The 25,300-nt window shown below is 40.8% G+C and overlaps 1 protein-coding gene across 1 annotated transcript in view; it reads left to right on the top strand.

Annotated features, from left to right (window-relative positions):
* LOC307187074 (uncharacterized protein) overlaps nt 1-19,544 on the top strand; it is a gene marked incomplete at its 5' end in the record, with an annotated part of 156,449 nt that extends 136,905 nt beyond the window's left edge. The window contains one exon of the mRNA XM_079922818.1: nt 18,491-19,544. Coding sequence (XP_079778944.1) covers nt 18,491-18,655 — 165 coding nt within the window. The 3' untranslated portion in view covers nt 18,656-19,544. The remainder of the gene's footprint in view (nt 1-18,490) is intronic.
* Nucleotides 19,545-25,300: the final 5,756 nt, after the last annotated feature.

The raw sequence follows: 25,300 nt of genomic DNA, 5'->3' as shown, positions 1-25,300 counted from the left end.
TTCTCTTCTGGTTTTCTCTCTGTAAGAGTACTTGTTTTTTTTGAGGAAAGGGACTGTGTTTTACCTATTTTTGTATCACCAGGACCAGCCATGGCTTTAGGCACCTCATAAGCACTCTATAAGTGTTTCTACAATGGATTAAAAAACAATTCTGTAGAACATTTCATGCTTTTAAGCGTAAAAACTAGAAATGTTTTTGCAGAGTAGTTCTTTATAAATTTTTATCAATAAAGGCATTTAGGTTTAAGTCTTATGAACTAATCGGTACCTTAGTTAATCCCCACCCCAGTATCTTTTCTTCCAGACATAACTTGAAATCAGTGATAAATTCTAATTCATAAAACTAATCTCTAGTGTTACATCCTGTCTGCCTCATTCACTAGCTTTCCAACAATAATCTGAAGTAGTTAGCATGTAGTAATCAGGAAACCTTTACTGGCGTGCTTCCAGGCCCTAGTCATCATTTATGAGCCTTAACACTATTAAGTCACATTGACTTAGGCTCAACCACACGAATGAAAATTCCACGATACTCTAAGCCAGTATGTACATACAGGTCCACAATTTACAGAGAGGCTCTACTTAGAAGTTCGTTGTCACATCAGTGTCTGCAGCTTGGAGAGCATTTTCATAATTCCCAAACTAGCCCATCAAATCCTTTTGCAAACTTTATTTAAAGACAGCTGAATCATAAATGCTAATAGTTGTACTCAAAGTTATGGATTCTGGGTCGTGGACCTCTGGTGCAGGAAACTGGGGAGTAGGGATGGAGTCTGTCAGAGAGAGATGTATACCCCGAAGGCCTGAATAGACCAGTGTAGCAAATCCCCCAGTCTTTGCAAAGCCTATGCAGCACCACTTTCAGGTCACACATACCTTCCGGAACCCAACAGCAGGACGAAGGCAGAGGGCTGGCTTCCCAATGTCTAGACTTACAGCTTTCTTTGGACATCCCTGCCACCTTTTGTCTAAAGGGCCAGACAGTAAATATTTTAGGCTTTTCAGGCCATACAGTCCCTGTCACAAGTACGCACCTCTGCTGCTGTGGTGTGAAAGCAGCCAAAGATGATACATAACATATGAGCATAGCTGTGCTATAGTAAAACTTTACTAACAGATACTGAAATTTGAATTTTATATAATTTTCACTTGTCACAAATATTATACTTGAGGGTTTTTTTCCCCCTAATCATTTAAAAATATAGAAACATTCTTACCTGGGCTGGACAAAATAGACAGAAGGCTGGATTTGGCCCACAGGCCATAGTTTGCCAACCCTGCTTTAAAACAATCTGTGTTTGAGACTTCCCTGGTGGTCCAGTGGTTAAGAATCTGCTTTCCAATTCAGGGGGTGTGGGTTCAATCTGGGGAACTAAGATCCCACATGCTGCGAGGCAGCTAAGCCCACATGCCACAACGAGAGCCCTCATGCTCTGGAGCCCATGCGCCACAGCTAGAGAGAAGCCTGCACGCCGCACGAAGAGCCCGCATGCCACAACTAAGACCCGACGCAGCCATAAATAAATAAATAAGTAAATAAATAAATATTAAGGAAAAACATCTGTGTTTAACTTCACATTTGCTAAAATTCTCTTTCTGCCTCCTGTTCCATCTCCCTCATGCACGCTGAACACCTGTTTTGTTCTAAATCCCCTGCAGGATGATACTAGGCCAAAGTATCCCATGCTCTGATGTGTCTAAATTTTCCTTCCTGCCTTCCCATTTCCCAGGTACAGCTTTCCACATAGCTCTTAAGAAAAATTTAATGGATTCACCAAGAAGTGCTGTTGCCAGAGTATTCTCTAGAAAATACAAATCTGGACCTGTCATCCCAGTTCCAACATTTCCCTATCTTTCCTTTGACTAAAAGAAATTAATCTTTTAAAGTCAGCTGTTAAGTCCTTGGCCACCTGGCTGTCATCTCCCATCAATATCTTGCTTCTTATCAGTTCTGTGATTCTCACGTGCACTACACACACTGTAGCCAGGCCAATTGTTTCCCCATTGCCAAGCAGGGCAGTTTGTGGCCCTTTTGCCCTCGTGCAGACCACTCTCTCTAATTCTTTGACCCCTCTTCCCTGATATGGAACTTCAGTTGACCCTCCAAGGCCCGGCTCTAAAGTCACACTCACAGTGAAGCCTTTGCTAATACCTTGAGAAATCGCTTTATAAAAAAACCTATAATGTATATATATATATATATATATATTTTTTTTTAATTTATTTATTTTTGGTTTGTGTTGGGTCTTCGTTGCTGCACGCAGGCTTTCTCTAATTGGGGCAAGTAGGGGCTACTCTTCGTTGCAGTGCGTGGGCTTCTCATTGCAGTGGCTTCTCTTGTTGTGGAGCACGGGCTGTAGGTACGCGGGCTTCAGTAGTTGTGGTGCATGGGTTTAGTTGCTCCGCGACATGTGGGATCTTCCCAGAGTGGGGCTCAAACCTGTGTCCCCTGCATTGGCAGGTGGATTCTGAACCACTGTACCACCAGGGAAGTCCCTATAATGTATTATTTATTATGACATATAACACATTGTGGTGTAACTATCTGTTTATATACCTTTTCTTCCTACCAGACAGGTTTCAGCTGGCTAGGGATTGTGTTTCCTTCATCTTCACCGATACCTACCTCTACGACCTGCACGTCCTAGCCCAGATTTGGCCAATAGTGTATTCCTATGATAGGTATTAAATTTAACCCTCCAAGAGTGTTAAATGTTTTCACTTTTAGAAGTGTCTATTCCTTAACTCTAGTGAATTTCGAACTGGCAGAGTTTCAGGCTATAGTAAAATAAAGTGAACACATTGGGGCATAAAAAATAAATACGCTGTTTGTCCTCAGGGTCAGCTTCCCCAAGGGGTGTCCATGGTTTACAGTCCTTGTTTCTTTCTGGTCCCGCAGGCTCACTGTCACATCCAATGTCCCCAATGACCTTCATGGGTAAGGCTTCAGGTCTGAGGAGGGAAGTGGAGTGAGAGGAACTGCCATTCAAACTACCAGTCAGCTGTCACTTGTTTGAAAGCTAGTGACTGAGGCAATACCTGGTTCTGCCATTTTCCTTACCTACCACATCTGGGGAGCAGAGTGGGGTTTAAATGGGAGTGACACAGACTCTGAAGTGTGCCACTTAGAAGTAAATAATTTTACTAAATGCAGAAAGAGGGAAATGAACAACTTTTAGTCTAAAATAAATGGCAGTGATTCAGTGAAGGTCCTGTCAGGAAGGTAAAATGTAAACAATTTTCTGATTTCTCCTTGGAAACTTTTCTACCTTTTAGACCTATTCAATTTGATTTCTAAGGGAAAAAAAAGTAAAACTAAAAACAACAGAAAGAAATTATATATATATATGTATATATGTGTATATATATATATTTTTTTCTTCTTTTTTTTTTTTTGCAGTACGCGGGCCTCTTTCTGTCGTGGCCTCTCCCGTTGCGGAGCACAGGCTCCGGACGCGCAGGCTCAGTGGCCATGGCTCACAGGCCCAGCCGCTCCGCGGCATGTGGGATCTTCCCGGTCCGGGGCACGAACCCATGTCCGCTGCATCGGCAGGCGGACTCTCAACCACTGCACCACCAGGGAAGCCCTCATTAGATATTTTTAAATGGTTATTCACTAATTTGTATCCTTTTCCTGGTTAGCAAAGTAGTTTCACCTTGATTACTATTTTGATTTTGACGTCCCTGAAATTCAGAAATAGAGATTTGATTATCTACAGATTATAGCAACGTTCCAAACCTGGTTTTCTTCCAACTTTGTAAACAGGACATTGTGGACTCATTTCATCTTCCCATTGCAGGGATTACAGACTAATTTATTTATTTATTTATTTAAAAAATTTTTCATTTATATACAATTTTTAGAGATTGCTTCCATTTATAGTTATTGCAAAATATTGGTTATACACCCTGTGTTGTACAATACATCACTGAGCCTATCTTACACCCAATAGTTTGTACACCCACCTCCTCCAACTTCATACTGGCCCCCTCCCTGGGAACACAAACTAATTTTTTTTTTTAAACATCTTTATTGGAGTATAATTGCTTTACAGTCTTGTGTTATACAGTTTCGGCAGTATAACAAAGTGAATCAGCTATATGCATACATACATCCCTATATCCCCTCCCTCTTGCGTCTCCCTCCCACCCTCCTTATACCACCCCACTAGGTGGTCGCAAAGCACTGAGCTGATCTCCCTGTGCCATGCAGCTGCTTCCCACCAGGTATCTATTTTACATTTGGTAGTGTATCTATGTCAATGCTACTCTCTTACTTGATCCCAGCTTACCCTTCCTCCTCCCCGTGACCTCAAGTCCATTCTCTACGTCTGTGTCTTTATTCCTGTCCTGCCCCTACATTCTTCAGAACCATTTTTTATTTTTGGATTCCATATATATGTGTTAGAATATGGTATTTGTTTTTCTCTTTCTGACTTACTTCACTCTGTATGACAGAACCTAGGTCCATCCACCTCCCTACAAATAACTCAATTTCATTTCTTTTTATGGCTGAGTAATATTCCATTGTATATATGTGCCACACATTCTTTATCTGTTCATCTGTCACTGACGGACACTTACGTTGATTCTATGTCCTGACTACTGTAAACAGTGCTGCAATGAACATTGTGATACATGTCTGTTTTTGAATTATGGTTTTCTCAGGGTGTATGTAGTGGGATTGCTGGGTCATATGGTAGTTCTATTTTTAGTTTTTTAAGGAACCTCTGTACTGTTCTCCATAGTGGCTGTACAAATTTACATTCCCACCAACAGGGCAAGAGTGTTCCCTTTTCTCCACACCCTTTCCAGCATTTATTATTTCTAGATTTTTTGATGATGGCCATTCTGACTGGTGTGAGATGATATCTCATTGTAGTTTTGATTTGCATTTCGTTAATGATTAATGATGTTGAGCATCCTTTCCTGTGTTTGCTGGCAATCTGTATATCTTCTTTGGAGAAATGTCTATTTAGGTCTTCAGCCCATTTTTGGATTGGGCTGTTTGTTTTTTTAATATTGAGCTGCATGAGCTGCTTGTAAATTTTGGAGATTAATCCTTTGTCAGTTGTGTCATTTGCAAATATTTTCTCCCATTCTGAGGGTTGTCTTTTTGTCTTGTTTATGGTTTCCTTTGCTGTGAAAAAGCTTTGAAGTTACATTAGGTCTGATTTGTTTATTTTTGTTTTTATTTCCATTTTTCTAGAAGGTGGGTCAAAAAGGATCTTGCTGTGATTTATGTCATAGAGTGTTGTGCCTATGTTTTCCTCTAAGAGTTTTATAGTGTCTGGCCTTACATTTAGATCTTTAATCCATTTTGAGTTTATATTTGAGTATGGTGTTAGGAAGTGTTTTAATTTCATTCTTTTACATGTAGCTGTCCAGTTTTCCCAGCACCACATACTGGAGAGGCTGTCTTTTCTCCACTGTATACTCTTGCCTCCTTTATCAAAGATAAGGTGACCATATGTGCGTGGCTTTATCTCTGGGCTTTCTGTCCTGTTCCATTGATCTATATTTCTGTTTTTGTGCCAGTACCATGCTGTCTTGATTACTGTAGCTTTGTAGTAGAGCCTGATTCCTCCAGCTCCGTTTTTCTTCCTCAAGATTGTTTTGGCTATTTGGGGTCTTTTGTGTTTCCATACAAATTGTGGAATTTTTTGTTCTAATTCTGTGAAAAATGCCAGTGGTAATTTGATAGGGATTGCACTGAATCTGTAGATTGCTTTGGGGATTATAGTCATTTTCACAATGTTGCTTCTTCCAATCCAGGAACATGGTATATCTCTCCATCTGTTTGTATCATCTTTAATTTCTTTCATCAGTGTCTTATAGTTTTCTGCATACAGGTCTTTTGTCTCCTTAGGTAGGTTTATTCCTAGGTATTTTATTCTTTTTGTTGCAATGGTAAATGGGATTGTTTCCTTAATTTCTCTTTCAGGTTTTTCATCATTAATATATAGGAATGCAAGAGATTTCTGTGCATTAATTTTTTATCCTGCTGCCCTACCAAATTCATTGATTAGCTTTAGTAGTTTTCTGGTAGCATCTTTAGGATTCTCCACATATAGTATCATGTCATCTGCAAACAGTGACAGTTATACTACTTCTTTTCTGATTTGGATTCTTTTATTTCATTTTCTTCTCTGATTGCTGTGGCTAAAACTTCCAAAACTATGTTGAATAATAGTGGTGAGAGTGGGCAACCTTGTCTTATTCCTGATCTTAGAGGAAATGCTTTCAGTTTTTCACCATTGAGAATGATGTTTGCTGTGGGTTTGTCATATATGGCCTTTATTATGTTGAGGTAGGTTCCGTCTATGCCTACTTTTTGGAGAGTTTTTATCATATATGGGTGTTGAATTTGGTCGAAAGCTTTTTCTGCATCTATTGAGATTATAATACGGTTTTTATCCTTCAATTTGTTAATATGGTGTATCACATTGATTGATTTGCGTATATTGACGAATCCTTGCATTTCTGGGTTAAACCCCACTTGATCATGGTGTATGATCCTTTTAATGTGCTGTTGGATTCTCTTTGCTAGTATTTTGTTGAGGATTTTTGTATGTATGTTCATCAGGGTTATTGGCCTGTAGTTCTCTTTTTTGGTGACATCTTTGTCTGGTTTTGGTATCAGGGTGATGGTGGCCTCGTAGAATAGTTTGGAATTGTTCCTCCCTCTGCTATATTTCGGAAGGGTTTGAGAAGGATAGGTGTTAGCTCTTCTCTAAATGTTTGATAGAATTCGCCTGTGAAGCCATCTGGTCCTGGGCTTTTGTTTGTTGGAAGATTTTTAATCACAGTTTCAATTTCAGTGCTTGTGATTGGTCTGTTTATATTTTGTATTTCTCCCTGGTTCAGTCTCGGAAGGTTGTGCTTTTCTAAGAATTTGTCCATTTCTTCCAGGTTGTCCATTTTATTGGCATATAGTTGCTTATAGTAACCTCTCATGATCCTTTGTATTTCTGCAGTGTCAGTTGTTACTTCTCCTTTTTCATTTCTAATTCTATTGATTTCGGTCCTCTCCCTTTTTTTCTTGATGAGTCTGGCTAATGGTTTATCAATTTTATCTTCTCAAAGTACCAGCTTTTAGTTTTATTGATCTTTGCTATTGTTTCCTTCATTTCTTTTTCATGATCTTTATGATTTCTTTCCTTCTGCTAACTTTGGGTATTTTTTTGTTCTTCTTTCTTTAATTGCTTTAGGTGTAAGGTTAGGTTATTTATTTGAGATGTTTCTTGTTTCTTGAGGTAGGACTGTATTGCTATAAACTTCGTTCTTAGAATTGTCTTAGCTGCATCCCATAGGTTTTCAGTCGTCGTGTTTTCATTGTCATTTGTTTTTAGGTATTTTTTTGATTTTCGGTTTGATTTCTTCAGTGATCTCTTGGTTATTTAGTAGTGTATTGTTTAGCCTCCATGTGTTTTTATTTTTTACAGTTTTCTTCCTGTAATTCATGTCTATTTCCATAGCATTGTGGTCAGAAAAGATACTTGATATGATTCAATTTTCTTAAATTTACCAAGGCTTGATTTGTTACCCAAGATATGGTCTGTCCTGGAGGATGTTCCATGAGCACTTGAGAAGAAAGTGTATTCTGTTATTTTTGGATGGAATGTCCTATAAATATCAACTAAGTCCATCTTGTTTAATGTGTCATTTAAAGCTTGTGTTTCCTTATTTATATTCATTTTGGATGATCTGTCCATTGGTGAAAGTGGGGTGTTAAAGTCGCCTACTATGATTGTGTTACTGTTGATTTCCCCTTTTATGGCTGTTAGCATTTGCCTTATGTATTGAGGTGCTCCTATGTTGGGTGCATAAATATTTACAATTGTTATATCTTCTTCTTGGATTGATCCCTTGATCATTACGTAGTGTCCTTCTTTGTCTCTTGTAATAATCTTTGTTTTAAAGTCTATTTTTACTGATATGAGAATTGCCACTCCAGCTTTCTTTTGATTTCCATTTGCATGGAATAACTTTTCCCATCCCCTCACCTTCAGTCTGTATGTGTCCCTAGGTCTGAAGTGGGTCTCTTGTAGACAGCATATGTACGGGTCTTGTTTTTGTATCTGTTTCACCAATCTGTGTCTTCTGGTTGGAGCATTTAATCCATTTACATTTAAGGTCATTATTGATATGTATGTTCCTGTTACCATTTTCTTAATTGTTTTGTGTTTGTTATTGGAGGTCTTTTCCTTCTTTTGTGTTCCCTGCCTAGAGATGTTCCTTTAGCATTTTTGTAAAGCTGGTTTGGTAGTGGTGAATTCTCTTAACTTTTGTTTATCTGTAAAGGTTTTAATTTCTCCATCAAATCTGAATGAGATCCTTGCTGGGTAGAGTAATCTTGGTTGTAGTTTATTCCCTTTCATCACTTTAAATATATCCTGCCACTCCCTTCTGGCTTTGAGTTTCTGCTGAAAAATCAGCTGTTAACTTTATGGGGATTCCTTTTTATGTTATTTGTTGCTTTTTCCTTGCTGCTTTCAATATTTTTTCTTTGTACTTAATTTTTGATAGTTTGATTAGTATGTGTCGGCATGTTTCTCTGTGTTTATCCTGTATGGGACTCTCTGTGCTTTCTGGACTTGATTGACTATTTCCTTTCCCATGTTAGGTAAGTTTTTGACTATAATTTCTTCAAATATTTTCTCATACCCTTTCTTTTTCTCTTCTTCTTCTGCGACCCCTATAATTCGAATGTTGATGGGTCTAATGTTGTCCCAGAGCTGAGACTGTCCTCAGTTTTTTTCATTCTTTTCTCTTTATTCTACTCCCTGTCAGTTATTTCCACCATTTTATCTTCCAGCTCACTTATCCATTCTTCTGCCTCAATTATTGTTATTGATTCCTTCTAGAGTATTTTTAGTTCCAGTAATTGTGTTGTTCATCACTGTTTGTTTGCTCTTTAGTTCTTCTAGATCCTTGTTAAATGTTTCTTGTATTTTCTCCATTCTGTTTTGGAGATTTTGGATCATCTTTACTATCATTACTCCAAATTCTTTTTCAGGTAGGTTGCCTATTTCATTTTCATTTATTTGGTCTTGTAGGTTTTAACCTTGCTCCTTTGTCTGTTACAAATTTTTTTGTCATTTCTTTTTTTTTTTTTTTTTTTTTTTTTTTTTTTTTTTTTTTACTGGGTGGTGCTGTATTCCTGTCTTACTGGTTGTTTGGTGTGGGTCTTCCAGCACTGGAGTTTGCAGGCAGTTGGATAGAGCTGGGTCTTGGTGCTGAGTTGAGAACCTCTGGGAGGCCTCACTCCAACTGATATTTCCTGGGGTCTGAGGTTCTCTGTTAGTCCAGTGTTTGGGCTCGGAGCACTACCACAGGAGCTCGGACCCGACCTCCAGCCTGGGAACCAAGATCCCACAAGCTTTGTGGTGCAGTTAAAAAAAAAAAAGAAGAAAGAAAGAAAGAGAAAAAGGAGTGGTACAATATCATGGAATAAAAAACAAAATAAAACTAGAAAGATTAAAAATATATTAGGGAAAATAAAAGTATAATGGAAACAACTGCAACGATGTAAAATAAAACTGCAACAGAAAAAAGAAAAAAAAAACTGGGGTGGGGGGCGTACAAGCCAAAAGGAGAGAACATTAACAAAGTATAAAAAATAAAATTAGGAAAATAAAAGATTTATTAGGAAAAATAAAAATATAAAATAATCAACAACAATGAATCAACAAGGTAAAACTGAACCCTTATCTAAAAGAGGAAAAAAGAAAAGAAAAAAAAAAAAGCCTTCGCTGTGGGGGCAGAGTTTAGGCAGGGGCAGGGTTTAGGGTGGGGTGGGAGTGGTGACGTTCAAGCATGGGGCGGGGCCTCTGCTTGGGACCTGCGCCGAAGGGGAGTGGCAGCACGTCAGAAGGAGGTCCTCTGGAGTGTGGAGTTCCGGAGTTTGGAGGTAGCGCCCTGAGTGAGGGTGTGTGGGTGGGGTTTAGGCCCAGCTTGTTGGAGGGGGTCTCGGAGTGTAGAGGTGGGGTGTTGGGTGGGGGTGTAGGGGCGGGGCTTGGGCTCTGCACGGCAGGAGGGAGGCTCCAAGGGCAGTGGATTAGGCCCAGAAGCCCAACAGGCTTCCCGGTTCCTATGTGGACAGGGAAAGCACTGGCTCCGTTCCCTTCCATGCCTCCACGTCCCTCCCCCACCATCTTCCCCAGGGTCTCCCCCGTCGCCGCTGGACCCGTAACCGTGGGTGGTTAGGGGTCGCCGCTGGACCCCTAACCGTGTGTGGTTAGGGGTCCCCTCCCCCAGCCGCCCCTCAGGGGTGCCGGTCCCATAGGTCTGGCCTTTACTTTTGCTCGCCCTTCCCTCCCTCCCACTCCCTCCAGACCCACATGGCTGGAAGAGGCCTTGGTGGGCAGAGAATCAGGCCCGGGATCTCAGCAGGTTCCTGGGGGCCCATGTGGGCAGGGGAAACCTGGCCATGCTCCCTTTTGATCCTCTGCCCTCCCGATGGTTCCACAGTTTCCCCCTTCGGGCGTGGGATCCCTTCCCCTCCCCCAGCCTCCCCTCAGGGGCACCAGTCCTGTCCCCCCTCCACTTCTCCTCCCCCATCACTCTCCCCACGCCCCATGTCCTACCCGGTCGCTGGGGGCTTCCTCCTGTCCCCTTAGGTGTCTGTAGTCCCCCACTGGTGCCTGGTAGGTGCCCTAGTCGTGAGGAGACACAGATTCCACGTCCTCCTAGTACGCCGTCTTATACAAACTAATTTTTAAATGAGTCTAAAACATGTGTTCATAACCTGGAAACTGTGGGCCCTTGAGGAAGCCAAAAAGACAACCAGACGTGGGTCTTGCCTTCATGAAACATTCCTATTTACTTATGCATTATTTATACTGTAGGGTGTTTGGCTATCATTTCTGAATTATTCAGCCCTCAACACTTTGCATCATGTTTGGTTCTTAATAAATGTTGGCTGAATATTAATAGAGGAAGGAGACCAAGAGTTTTAGATGCTGGGGAGAAAAATAAATAATAAATGTAGTTGGTCACGAGTGAACCGAAAATAAATGACTCACTGACTGCCAATATGGGAAGTTCTTATTGGAGGAAAGTGGTACAATTATTCAGCAGTACAGGGAAAAAGTTACTAAGTTTAGAAAGAGCCCAGTTGAATTTGTATTTCTTGGGGTCCTTTCAGATACCAACATGGATTGATTTATTAGTCAGGTTAGTTTGATGTTCCAACCAAGGGAGCTTAAATATGATGAAGGAGGGGAGAGCAGGACAGTAGCCTAGGGAGACAAACTGCAGGCAAGAGCAAAATCTGGGGACAAAACATTGCTGAAAATAATTCCCCACTGGCTACACTGGCCTAACTGAGGGTAAAAACACTCTAACTCCAGGATCTTTGGGTCTTTGGAACATGGAAATGAAACCTTTAAAAAAAAAAAAAATCTCTTTTTAATGGAAATGAATGTTAAAAAGCTAATTTTTTTTTTTTTTTTTAACACTTCTTGTGATATGAGGTGCATTTAAAAAACTTGGGGGAAAAAAAGTCCTAAAACAAGTTTGGATCAGTTTAACTTTAGAATGTCAGTTTAACTTTGTATCGGCCTTGGGTCTCTGAGTTGACTTCTCAAAAGCAAAATCTACTTTGTGTAGTTAGGTTAGAAACTGTGTTAACACATGCTATTTTCAAAGAATCCAGAGCCTCAATGAAATTAGAACTGTAATGGGATCTAGGGCATTATCTGCAACATTTGAACAGCTTTTCTTCAGCAGGCCTGCTACATAGTTGCAGTAAATTCCTACAGAAGGTATTGCAGGATCTTTCTGGTTAAGTGCACTAAACTTTGCTTAAGTATTCCGTGCTGATACTTTTTCTTTTTTTTTTTTTTTTTAAGCAAATAGAAGCAGAGAGACCAGATTCCAGCAGTGGCCGCCATGGCCCACTTTTGAATTCCTGGCAACTAAAGATTGTTTGATAAGTATCTTCAGCCCAAGTTACAAATTCAAAGGTTTTCTTCAACAAGGGTAGAAAACAGGCACAAGGGTTTATCTTCTATCAGATGGCACAGCTGCTATCTTCAGGGCTGGCTGAGTCAGTGAGATTAGGAGAAAGGCAGGTATTTAGATAAAGAAGAGTTTATCAGAACAGGAGTCTTACCACTGGACATTCAATCTAGCTTTTAACAATCCAAAAAGAACTAGTTTAATCGGCCTTTCCCAGCATTACTATGTGGTCTGTTAAGAGAGCTGCATATGGTAATGATGTATCACAACATTCTGTAGATCAAGATCACAAGGAAACTTTGAAATTAATTCATCAAGACAGTGAAATTTCATTTGATCAATATCTCCTTTTTTTCCCTCTTTAAATAAATTCTTATTCCTGGTCTTTATTTTATGGTGGTTACTTCTCTTGTAATGTAACTCTACATAGGGTTTTGAAAAGTGACACTCATTTTCAGTCACGATTTGTTTAAAAAGTGAATGTATGAGGCATATGATAAAAAACTATAGACCCTTATACCTACAAATATAGATAATTTAATACATTTCCTGGCTCTTTCCTTTCCTTAACAATTTACCTATATAATCTTTACATGATAATTGATATAATTGTGTCAGCTTTGTTTTTATATAACATTACTTTGCATCTCTAAATAGTGTTCATATTTTAATTTCTTAAGTTACATTGTAATCTATGGAAATAATACAGTTTGTTAAAATGTTTCTGATTGCAGGCTTAGTTTTTACAATTGATAAGTGAGTAGATCTAACAATAAGGATAATTCTGTATATGTTATATTATTAAGGAGTCTGTATAACTTGACACTATCATAGGAAACACTGTTTTTTCTTTGTAAAGAAGTAACTCAGAAGCACAAGATGTGGTACAATTATATTGTTGTTTTGATTAATCATTTTCTTCTGTGACAGTTAACTCAGATTGTAAGTTTTAAGATTATACAAAAGGAAACACAGGACGATGTAACTTATTACAGATCTTGAATTTTCTAACAGTTATAAGTGGGCCACTGGAGACAAATTATAATGGGCCTTCATCTCATCTTTTTCAAGAAATTGTGTTTGGCAGGCTGTTCTGACCCTATACCCATTGCCAATGTTTTTTTTCTTTCTTAATGACCAACTATTTTCTCTGCAACAGAATTTGTTCACTCTAAGTCTAAGGTGGCTGGCATCTTCTAATTAATACTATAAGGGTCGCACATATTTAATAGATTGAAAGGATAGTCTTTTATAGAAACTAATTATTTACATGTGTTGTATGAGAGGGAGGATGGAGACATTCCATGGCACTAATAGTGTGAGCTTTCTGAAGTCTTCATTTTTAAATCTCCTCTGACTAACCAGTAGTAATGATTCCTCCAGTGATTTGGGTGTGCTACTTCCTCATTCCTGTACATATAGAACAGCAAATAGTTAAATAGCAAGTTCCACAGGCAAAGTGCTGTTGTAGGCACTTTACTTACATTAATTATTTAATCCTTCCAACAACACTGCGGCAAGTATACTATTAATAGCTCCATTTTATAGTGAGGAAAATAAGGTATAGAGAGGTTAAGTAATTTGCTCAAGGTCACTGCTAATCATGGGGGGCTAAGACTCAGACAGTCTTGCATCAGAGCCCGTGTTCTTCCCCATATGCACAGCATCTCACAGGCCAGGGCAGGAAACTGGCACACACAAGACATCATGCTATCTTTTAATATTGAGTAAGAGAGGATTAATAAAAGATTAACATTCATCATCTTGAAATGGAAAAGTAAACAAAAAATTGGGGAGAGAAATTCATCCTAGCTGGCCACTTATTCAAGTCAGTATCTCTGCTCTTTCCTCTTACGATTACAGCTTACACTGGCACTGCATGGAATCTCATATATCATCTTTAAAAATTCCTCTGAAAATGTGTCTTCTACGTAGGAATATTATGTTTCCCTTACACTTGGCAGCTCGCATATTTGTTTATGGTACTAAGTAGTTTTGCAATTCCTTAAATCATTTTCAACCTTTTGAGAAGGGGGATCATTGGTCTTAAGGTCACTTCAGAAGCAGCTATCTGGGGCTTCCCTGGTGATGCAGTGGTTGAGGGTCCGCCTGCCAATTCAGGGGACACGGGTTCATGCCCCGGTCTGGGAAGATCCCACATGCCGCGGAGCGGCTGGGCCCGTGAGCCATGGCGGCTGAGCCTGCGCGTCTGGAGCCTGTGCTCCACAGCGGGAGAGGCCACAGCAGTGAGAGGCCCACATACCGCCAAAAAAAAAAAAAAAAAATCAGCTATCTGTCAAATATTTGGATATGATAGAACACGGGTCATTTATCTACAGCAGGGGCAAGGGCAGATGAGGAGAGGGTAGGGATCTGGAGCTACAGGCCCCCGTGGGGCTGATATAGGCAGGAAAGAAGTTCTTTCTGGCCAGTGGATTCCAGGAACGCAGGAGCATGCAATGTTGTGAAGAGAAAACAGCATGGGATTTGGAGACAGGAGGCTTAAATCTGATCATTGACGCAACAAATGCTAACTACACGAGCTCATGTGAGTTATTTAACTTTTCACTGTTCTGGATTTTTTTATGGCTGTTAGGATTAAATAAGGAAATACATTGTGTGCTCTGTGAACTATAAATTATTAAGTACATTTGAGCTAATTAAGAAAAAAAGATGGACAGTGGACACTACATTAGACAATCAAGCTGAGCCTGAATCACTGATGTGGCATAATAGTGGTGTCCTAGCCGGTGGTCAGGTGCCATGATGGGTAATCCAGATCTGAGCGAGGTCGGAAGCTTAGATCTCAAGGACATCTGTGAGCAGCTATCAGAACTCCAGCCTCTGGTCTGGGGTTCAGGCAGAAAGCCCCAGGTTTAAGTACATTAAGATGCTAGGCAAAACTTTGGGTATTTAAATAGGTCGTAACAAAGCCACTGCCCAGATACTGGGTCATAATATCATCTGTGAGAACAGCAAGGATTCCTTGAGTCTGCATCCCAATATTTGGCTAAAGTGCCACCAATCCTTTTATCAGGCTCGGACCATGGGATGTAATGGCTGCCAAGTCTGGGAACCTGATACTAGTCTCCCAAACTAATGGACCACACATGATTCTTGGATTACAGAAATAGAGACAGCTTCAAGGCGGTGGAAAATGAGGACTCAAAGGTGACTTTGTGGTTTTTAGCCAGGGTGGCTGGGGCCACAGATATCTCATTTACAAAGGTTGCTAAGTTGGGGGCCAAAGGTGAGAAAGAAGGGAGATGGGAGAAGAGTAATATTCTGGAAAGGCAGGATCATGGTTGCATAGTCATGAGTCGCTGTTGATACAATACACCTAGAACTCAAAAGGAAAATTAGGACCAGAGGTGTGAGTTTGAGACTGTTCACAGAATAGTTGCCTCTAAGCCCTTGGAAAGTGTTTAGTTTCCTGGGGCTGCCATAATGAATTACCACAAACTAAGTGGCTTGAACAGCAGAAATTTATCATCTCACAGTTGTGGAGTCTAGAAGTCTGAAATCAAGGTATCAGCAGGGTTGGTTCCTTCTGAGGGCCTGAGGGGAGAATCTGTTACATCCCTCTCTCCTGGCTTCTGGTAGCTCAGGTGTTCTTTGGCTTGTAGATTGTATTTTCTTTGTGTATTCACATAGTCTCCCCTCTATTCATGTCTGTGTCTGTGTCCAAATGTTGCCCTTTTATTAGGACACAGTCAGATTAGATTAGAACCTGCACAAATGACCTCATCTTAACTTGATCCTTTGAAAAGACCCTATTTTCAGATAAGTTCACATTCACAGGCACTGGGGGTTAAGACTTCATCTTTTTGGAGGACACAATTTAACCCATAACAGAGGAAAGATGGTTCCTGGGGAATGTAGAATAAGCAAAGAGGGGGGCTGAAGTAAGGTCTTTGAACTTGTGAGCATGAACAAAGGCATAGAAGACTGAAGAAGGAGATGTAACTATCTCATGGAAATAGGAGGAGAACCAAGAAAAATGTAGTAGCCAAGAGAAGGAAAGTTTCACGTAAAAAGGGTCATGATTTTAAATGATAGAGAAAAAATTAGGCAGTTGAATGAGGACTAAGAAAAGATAGCTGGATTTGGTGATCAGGAGGTCACTGATGTCCATTATAAGAAGTGTGTGTGGGGGCTTTCCTAGTGGCGCAGTGGTTAAGAATCCACCTGCCAATGCAGGGGACACAGGTTCGAGCCCTGGTCCAGGAGGATCTCACATGCCACGGAGCAACTAAGCCTGTGCACCACAACTACTGAGCCTGTGCTCTAGAGCCTGCGAACCACAACTACCGAAGCCCAGGTGCCTAGAGCCTGTGCTCCGCAACAAAGAGAAGCCACCGTAATGAGAAGCCTGTGCACCGCAAGGAAGAGTGGCCCACTTGCTGCAACTAGAGAAAGCCTGCACACAGCAATAAAGACCCAACGCAGCCAAAAATAAAATAAATAATTTTTTAAAAAATTAAAAAAAAGATGAATTCAAATTTGAGAAAACAACAAAAAAAAGAAGTGTGTGTGAGACATAGTGTTTCTGGGATACCCCCATGGGCTCTTAGTTTGGGCTGCTGTTACAAAGTACCAGAGACTGAGTGGCTTTTCTCAAGTTCTGAGGCTGGAAGTTCCAGATCAGTGTGCCAGCATGGTTGGTTCTGGTGAGAGCCCTCTTCCAGGTTATAGACTGCCAAATTCTCATTATATCCTCACCTGGAGGAAAGCAGAGAGGGGATGCAAGCTCTCTCATGACTCTTATAAGGGCACAAATTCCACTTGTGAGGGCTCCACTCTCATCACCTTATCTAATCCTAATTACTTCCCAAAGGCCCCACCTCCTAATACCATGACATTGAGGGGTAAAGTTTTAACATACGAATTTTGGGAGGACACATTCAGCCCATAACAGACTCAAATCTAAGCTCAGTCATTACCATGGGGGATGTTGTCACATTATTTAAACCCTCTATGTCTCAGTATTCTTATCTGTAAAATAGGGATGATAATAATAGTTCCTACCTCATAGAGTTGTTATGAAGATAAAATGAGTTGTGCTTAAAATAGTGCCATGTTATTTATGTGCGTCAAAGGACACTATCAACAGAGTGAAAAGGCAACCCATGGAATGGGAGAAGATATTTGCAAATCATTTCTCTGATAAGGGATTGAGTAGGTTTTAATGATTACAGGTATTCGATTTTTAAAGCCACTTCGCTTTTACAAAAGACCTACATTAGTACCCATTTTTGCTAACTAACTGAAAAAAATCCGAAGAGGATTTTCCTTTTTACGAAAAAAGACGAAAAGTGAAAATAGCATTCAGTGTTTGTTTTGCAGTAGCCCTTACAGACGCAACACATACCTTGAACTGTGCAGTGGTGAGAGTGGCACCACCAAGCTCCTTTCCTGGGAACTACACTCAGCATTTCAGCCTCAAGCCACAAAGCTTTGAACTGTATGAGTATCTGTGCTTTATCTCAATTTAGTCTGTGCATCTGTTAGCAAGAAGTGTCCTAAGGCAATTGCTTTGCCACTTTACCCCATTTTAGCTTAACATTTGGATATGGGGGGAATCTGTAATTGCAACTAAATTAGTAGCATTAAAGGCTGTTAAACTTGAAGATCAAATATATTTCAAGTATTATGAAAATTAATGTTTAGATATAGAAGTGTTCCTGGCCAAAAACAGAAATGTAAAAACAGTTATCATATGTTAAGTACCCCAAAATCTAAACCTTTGATGGAGTTATTCCGAAATTAAATCTGAAGAATTAAACTAACCAAATGGGAAAAAGAAATGAAAGCTCTAGGGCTTTAATTATTTGTGTACTCTCATAATTTTGCTAAAATATCTTTTAATTGGAAAGGTAATTAAGATATTCTCAGCTTCTTAGTCAACTCAAAATAAGTACAGTCCTGCCTTTTTAGTAATTTCACAGTCTATGTTTATTGAACTGTGCTATTAAGATTAAGTTCTCAAATTAGTTTTCAGAACATTTCGTAGTTGCTGCAATATGATAAAACAATGTTAAGCTTTCCAGTTTTAGATATAAAGGGCCATTATGTATTCAAATGTTGATAGAGGTAAAACAAATTTTATTGGTCCATTCACAATTTAAAAAAACACTTTGATGTGTTTAAAAAAATTAGTTTCCCCAAATTTCTCATTTCATGCTTATTTCATTTAGTAGGATAATAGGTTCTTTACTCTCACTCTACTTTCCCAGGATTTAGATACTGGATGATCCCACCAGATTTTAATTTCTAGCTAGGTATGAATGGAAGTTCAGATTATCTGATGAGATTAGTAATTAGATTTATATATTCTTTATATAATATTCTAGTAAATTGAATGCTGGCTTCCAAAGATATCATATCTTAATATCTGGAACTTTTTCTTTACCTTATTTGGGAATAAGGGTCTTTGCACATGTGATTATGTTAAGAATTTCAAGATGGGGAGATTATCCTGGATTATCTGTGTGGTCCCTAAGTGCCATCACATGTATCCTTACAGAAGACATGCAGAGGGGGCTTGAAAATTACACAGAGGAGGACATATGAAGACAGAGGCACAGATTGGAGTGAAGAAGCCACAAGCCAAAGAATGCCTGTAGCCACCAGAAGCTGGAAAAGGCAGAGATTTCCCTCTGGAGCCTCCAGAGGAAGTGCAGCCCTGTGACACCTTGATTTTGGCCCAGTGATGTCAGTTTTTGAACTTCTAGCCTCCAGAACTGTAAGAGAATGAATTTCTGTTGTTTTAAGCCACCCAGTTTTGGAAATTGGTTATAGCAGCCACAGGAATCTAAAACATACAGACTTTTACAGTGGCAAATTTTCACGCCATCTCTTTAATGTTGCAGGTAGTTCTGATGTTTTCACAAAAAACCCTGGAGAGGAATAGTCCTATGAGTTGAACTACAAGAATTCTATATATAGGGAGATATAAAGAACTAGAAAAGGAATGTTGCTGACATGATGATTCAATAGAAATGGTATCCAATTGCATAAGCTATTGCATTAGCCTTTAAGGTTTCTGTAAGGCCAAGAAGAAACTTCATAAATGTTAGAGAAATAAACACTGATTTGAGTATTTTAATCTTCTTCCCTTTAATTACTTAAAAAAATATTTTTCAAACTATAAGGATAGCATAATCACATTGAGTAACCTTTGCAAAATAGGCAGGAACAAATTCACATAAAATACTCAATACAACTACTGTCATCGCTTTGTTACAATCGCTTACATTCACTTTCTCCTTTTAAATGGTAGTAGTCATTTAATGCCTACACTATTGTATACTGAATTTTTTCACTTAATAAATATGCAACTTCTGCTATTGTTACTTAGTCTTTATAACTGTTTTTTTAAAAGATAAAACAGTTTTAAAGATAAAACTGAGCACGGGCTCAGTAGCTGTGGCTCACGGGCTTAGTTGCTCTGCGGCATGTGGGATCTTCCTGGACCAGGGATCGAACCCATGTCCCCTGCATTGGCAGGTGGATTCTTAAACACTGCGCCACCAAGGAAGCCCAGGGCTGGATAATTCTTTGTTGTTGGGGGCTGTCTTATGCAATGGAGAATGTTTAGCAGCATCCTGGTTTCTATTCCACTTGATGCCGTAGCTTTCCCCTCACACAGTTGTGACAACTAGAAATGTTTCCAGACATTGCCAAATGTGACCTGGCAGGCAAAATATCACCTTGTTGATAATCATTGTCATAGAAGCTAAGTTCAATCATTGGACAATCCAATACTAAAATCCAAGTTTGGTGCTTTTTATCCACTTTTAATGGTCTTGTTCCACCATTTCTATGGAAACTTTTGAACTCATGATAGTAAGATGGCTGCTGCATCTCCAAGTGTCACATACACATTTCTGGCAGGAGAAGATTAACAAATAATGAGAGGCAAGAACACTCCTCCCAAAGAGGCCATCTTTTTATTGAGAAGGGATGCCCTCCCTAGTGACTCTACCTACATATTATTGGTCAGAAGTGTATCACACGGCCACCTCTAGTCATGGTAAAAGCTAGGAGTTCAAATTATTAGCTTTAACAGCATCTATAATAGAGCAGGAAGAAGGGTCTATGTGAATGTTTTTTGAATAGCCCGTCCATAACATTTGCTAAATTTCCCATTCTAGTTCACTTACTTCCCTGTGGCAGATGGGATGGGCAAGAATTTGGAAGCTGCTCAAGACGTTTAGTCATATATCTGTGAAGTCTTACTGTGCTGTGATTCATTATCTAGAAAGTGCTTCATGAAATCCCTTCCAGCTGATTGATTTGGTGCTTTTTTAAAAAATTCTGTTTTCTCTGAATTATTAGGAAAGTGTATTCATTCATAGACAAGTAGTGTCATTGAAAGGACCCAGTTAATTTCAGCTAGAAAGGTCACTACTTCAAACCAGCAGTGCTTTTACCAGTTGTAATAAACATGCCTGTCAATTCATATCACCCACAGGCCAATGTTTAGAAGACCCATATCGGTTTCATTTCCCACCCAGCAATATTCAGCAGTGTCCCAAAGTGCTAGATGCCAGCTGCATCTGAAGATGTAGAGGATGTGGATACATCAGACATATAATAAGGACACAATACAAGCAGCAGAACAAATCACTACCTAAAAGCAGAACTGTTTGCTTATATCCCAAGTAGCTGAGAAATTTTAATTATGCACTTTTTAATTTTTCCATTCAAAGAAACATGCCCCTACCCAAGTGCTGGGGTTGAACTGTATCTCCCCAAAAGATACATTGGAGTCCTAGCCCTGAGTATCTGTGACCTTATTTTGAAATAGTGTCTTTGCAGATGTAATCAAGTGAATATGGGGTCACTAGGGTGGGCCCTAATCCATTATGACTGCTGTCCTTCTAAGAGAAGAGACGTAAAGACATCTAAGGAGAAAACTATGTGACTACCCAGACAGGAATTGGACTCATGAGTGATAAGCCAAGAAACACCAAGGATTGTTGGAAATACCAGCAGCTAAGAGAAAGGCATGGAAAGGATTCTCCCTTAGAGCCTTCAGAGAGAGCATGGCCCTGAAGACACCTTGATTTCAGACTTCTAGCCTCCAAAACTGTTTGAGAGAATAAACTTCTGTTGTTCAAAGCTGCTCAGTTTGTGGTACTTTATTATGCAGCCCTAGGAATCTAACTAATACACTAAGTATGAAAAAATAGTAAGTACTTGCTAACTGAAAAATAAGTAGTACCTTCTATTAGGCTCTTCAACAGATAATTTTAGACAAGTGCTTCTATTCTTCATGTACGTTCTCTTCCACTTTATTCGAGTGGTCCATTTCCCAATGCTAATTTCCTTTCCTTTGCTTTTATCAAATGACAAGATCCTTTCCAAGTCGAACCTCTTTCTGGAAGAAGGGCAGATGTGAGCCTGGCAGTCAATATCAAGGGAAAGGTGGCAATGGGAAATGGAGAGTCTCTCCTTCTTTGTATGATTGCGGAGGGTTTGGAGGCTTGCCAGAGAGAAAGACTTCATCTACAACCCTAACAGAATGAAACCTTATAATGGATTGCATCATAGTTGAGTATCTGTGTTAGTTGGGGTCCTCTAAGAAGCAGACAAATTAATATTAGGTGTGCAGAAAATGTATCAGGGGAAATGCCTGAGAAGGATAAAGGGAAGGATAAGAGAAGTATCTGGAGAAGGCAAGGAGAGCCTTCCAATCATAATGCTGGTCTGACTCCTGTGAAGGGGACAGAAAAGGAAGGATGGTTGGATAGGAAGAGTCTCAGTTTTCAGCACAGTTCCAAGAAATGTTCAGCCAGATCAATGGGAAATCTTATACCTAAATTGCCCATCAGGACAGTCCTGAATCCCAGGAATGGGCTTGCCCCAATCCTCCCCATGCTCAGTCACTGGCCAGGAGTGCTCATAGGAAATGTAGCCTGAGATCAGATGTGGTGGTGGATCCAGAGAGGCAACATCTGGGCCATCAATCAACCATGCTCCCAGCAGCAGGAGATCTGAGCAGTGTATTTTCAGGGCCACGACTCTCAAAACGAGAACAAATTTTGAGTGTTGCCAAAATATCATGAGAGGGCTAGAATTCTTGAGTAATAAGCAACTTCAGCCTGATACATTTGCTGGCTCCTGAGATGATGGTTCCCGTTGCCAATGGCTGGTCAGAGACAGTTTTCTTGTTTGCCTACCTCGTGTTTCCAGGTTCCTGTCAGAGGCTCCCAGCTGTGCTTCTTGACAGCTGCTCTTGCCCAAGGCATCTCCCACTGAGAAAGACTCTGTGGAAGCGTGTTTCTGGGGAGCCCCACCCTGGGCTGCACAGGGCCTAACCTGACTGCAACGGCTCCAGGTGTTTTCTCGCAGCTTCAGGAGTGGTTTGCTCTGGCAGTGGTTCCTGGCGCCCACGACCCCTCCTTTGCTCTCATTGTTCCCCCTGCAGGACCCTCCTTCCTCCTCTGCCCATTCAAAGGCTGCCCAAACTTCAAAGCTTAGCTTAATTCCACTTCTTTACCAGAATTCAAAAACATATTATATAACCTATTCATTATTCAATCAAGGATTTCTTATGCATTAACTTTTTTTTTCCAATAGAATTTCTTATACTTTAATAACTGATACAACCACAGTTGGGAAAAATTGGCATCACCTAGTAAATCTGAACTTGCACATACAACCCAGTAGTTCTACACCTAAGTATATACCCTACTATATATCCTAAATATATAACCATAACTTTTTCACAATTAAGAGATATATATAAGAATGTACATGGCAGCATTGTTTGTGAAAGCAAAATTGAAACTACTAAAACCCACAGACAGGAAGTTGGATAATCCTGGAAAATTCACACCTGGATTACAATACACATAAAAATGAATAAGCCATAGTTATACGTGTCAACATGGATGAATCACATGAACTTACTAAAAAGGGGGCAGGTAACAATACATAGAGCATGATTCCATTTTGCCAATCCCAGGCAAAAGCAAACAATACATTGTTTAAGTTTACGTACAATCACATAGAGTAAAACTATAAAGAAAAGCAAGAGAATAATTCACACAAAATTCATTATAATGGCTACTTAGGGAGTGAGGAAAGAGGAGGATGCAGTTTTGGAGGGACATATGGTAGGCCTCAAAGGAACTGGTCATCTAGTTGGTCATCTAGTTGGGTAGTGGGCAAATGGGGTATTAGTCCTTAATGGACATATGTTACATATATTCCTATGTACATGAAATAAAGTTCATGCACAAATTATTAAATTTAGTGTGCATAATAATTCTTACTTAAAACATATATTAACAGGGTATGTGTTTCAGCAGGTCTGGGGAGTAAGGCGACACCTCAGGTTCAGCTTTTTTAAACAAGCATCCCAGGCTCGATAGGGAAGATGGCAGAAGAGTAAGACGCGGAGATCACATTCCTCCCCACAGATACACCAGAAATACATCTACACGTGGAACAACTCCTACAGAACACCTACTGAACGCTGGCAGAAGACCTCAGACTTCCCAAAAGGCAAGAAGGTCCCCACGTACGTGGGTAGGGCAAAAGAAAAAAGAATAAACAGAGACAAAAGGATAGGGACGGGACCTGCACCAGTGGGAGGGAGCTGTGAAGGAGGAAAGGTTCCGACACACTAGGAAGCCCTTTCGCGGGTGGAGACTGTGGGTGGCGGAGTGGGGGAAGCTTCGGAGCCATGGAGGAGAGCGCAGCAACAGGGGTGCGGAGGGCAAAGTGGAGAGATTCCTGCACAGAGGATCGATGCCGACCGGCACTCACCAGCCTGAGAGGCTTGTCTGCTCACCCGCCGGGGCGGGCGGGGCTGGGAGCTGAGGCTCAGGCTTCGGTCAGAGCGCAGGGAGAGGACTGGGGTTGGCGGCATGAACGCAGCCTGAAGGGGGCTAGTGTGCCACGGCTAGCCAGGAGGGAGTCCGGAGAAAAGTCTGGACCTGCCGAAGAGGCAAGAGACTTTTTCTTGCCTCTTTGTTTCCTGGTGCGTGAGGAGAGGGTATTAAGAGCGCTGCTTAAAGGAGCTCCAGAGACGGGCGTGAGCCACGGCTAAAAGCGCGGACCCCAGAGACGGGCACGAGATGCTAAGGCTGCTGCTGCCGCCACCAAGAAGCCTGTGTGTGAGCACAGGTCACTGTCCACACCCCCCTTCCGGGGAGCCTGTGCAGCCCGCCACTGCCGGGTTCCCGGGACCCAGGGACAACATCGCCGGGAGAGCTCACTGCGCGCCTCAGGCTGCTGCAATGTCACGCCAGCCTCTGCCGCCGCAGGCCCGCCCCGCACTCCTTGCCCCGCCCTCCCCCCAAGCCTGAGTGAGCCAGAGCCCCCGAATCAGCGGCTCCTTTAACCCCGTCCTGTCTGAGCGAAGAACAGACGCCCTCCGGCGACCTACACGCAGAGGCGGGGCCAAATCCAAAGCTGAGCCCCTGGGAGCTGTGAGAACAAAGAAGAGAAAGGGAAATCTCTCCCAGCAGCCTCAGAAGCAGCGGATTAAAGCTCCACAATAAACTTGATGTACCTGCATCTGTGGAATACATGAATAGACAACAAATCGTCCCAAATTGAGGAGGTGGACTTGAGAGCAAGATTTATGATTTTTTTCCCTTTTCCTCTTTTTGTGAGTGTGTATGTGTATGCTTCTGTGTGAGATTTTGTCTGTATGTATAGCTTTGCTTTCACCATTTGTCCTAGGGTTCTATACGTCCGTTTTTCTTGTTTTTTTAAAAAAAATTTTTTTTCTTAAAATTATTTATTTTAATAACTTTATTTTATCTTACTTTATTTTATTTTATCATCTTTCTTTCTTTTTTCCTTCCTTCCCGCCTTCCTTCCTTCCTCCCTCCCTCCCTCTTTTTTTCCTTCCTACCTTCCTTCCTTCCTTTCTTTCTTTCTTTTTTCTTTCTCTCTTTGTTTCTCTCTTTCTCTCTGTCTTTCTACTTTTTCTCCCTTTTATTGTGAGCCGGGTGGATGAAAGGCTCTTGGTGCTGCAGCCAGGAGTCAGTGCTGTGCCTCTGAGGTGGGAGAGCCAACTTCAGGACACTGGTCCACAAAAGACCTCCCAGCTCCACATAATATCAAATAGCAAAAATCTCCCAGAGATCTCCATCTCAACACTAACACCCAGCTTCGCTCAACGACCAGCAAGCTACAGTGCTGGACACCCTATGCCAAACTAATAGCAAGACAGGAACACAACCCCACCCATTAGCAGAGAGGCTGACTAAAATCATAATAAGTCCACAGACACCCCAAAACACACCACCAGACGTGGACCTGCCCACCAGAAAGACAAGATCCAGCCTGATCCACCAGAACACAGGCACTA

Source organism: Stenella coeruleoalba (assembly GCF_951394435.1).
Source record: "Stenella coeruleoalba genome assembly, chromosome: 5".
Classification (NCBI taxonomy): Eukaryota; Metazoa; Chordata; class Mammalia; order Artiodactyla; family Delphinidae; genus Stenella; species Stenella coeruleoalba.
This window is presented reverse-complemented; position numbering and strand designations above follow the sequence as displayed.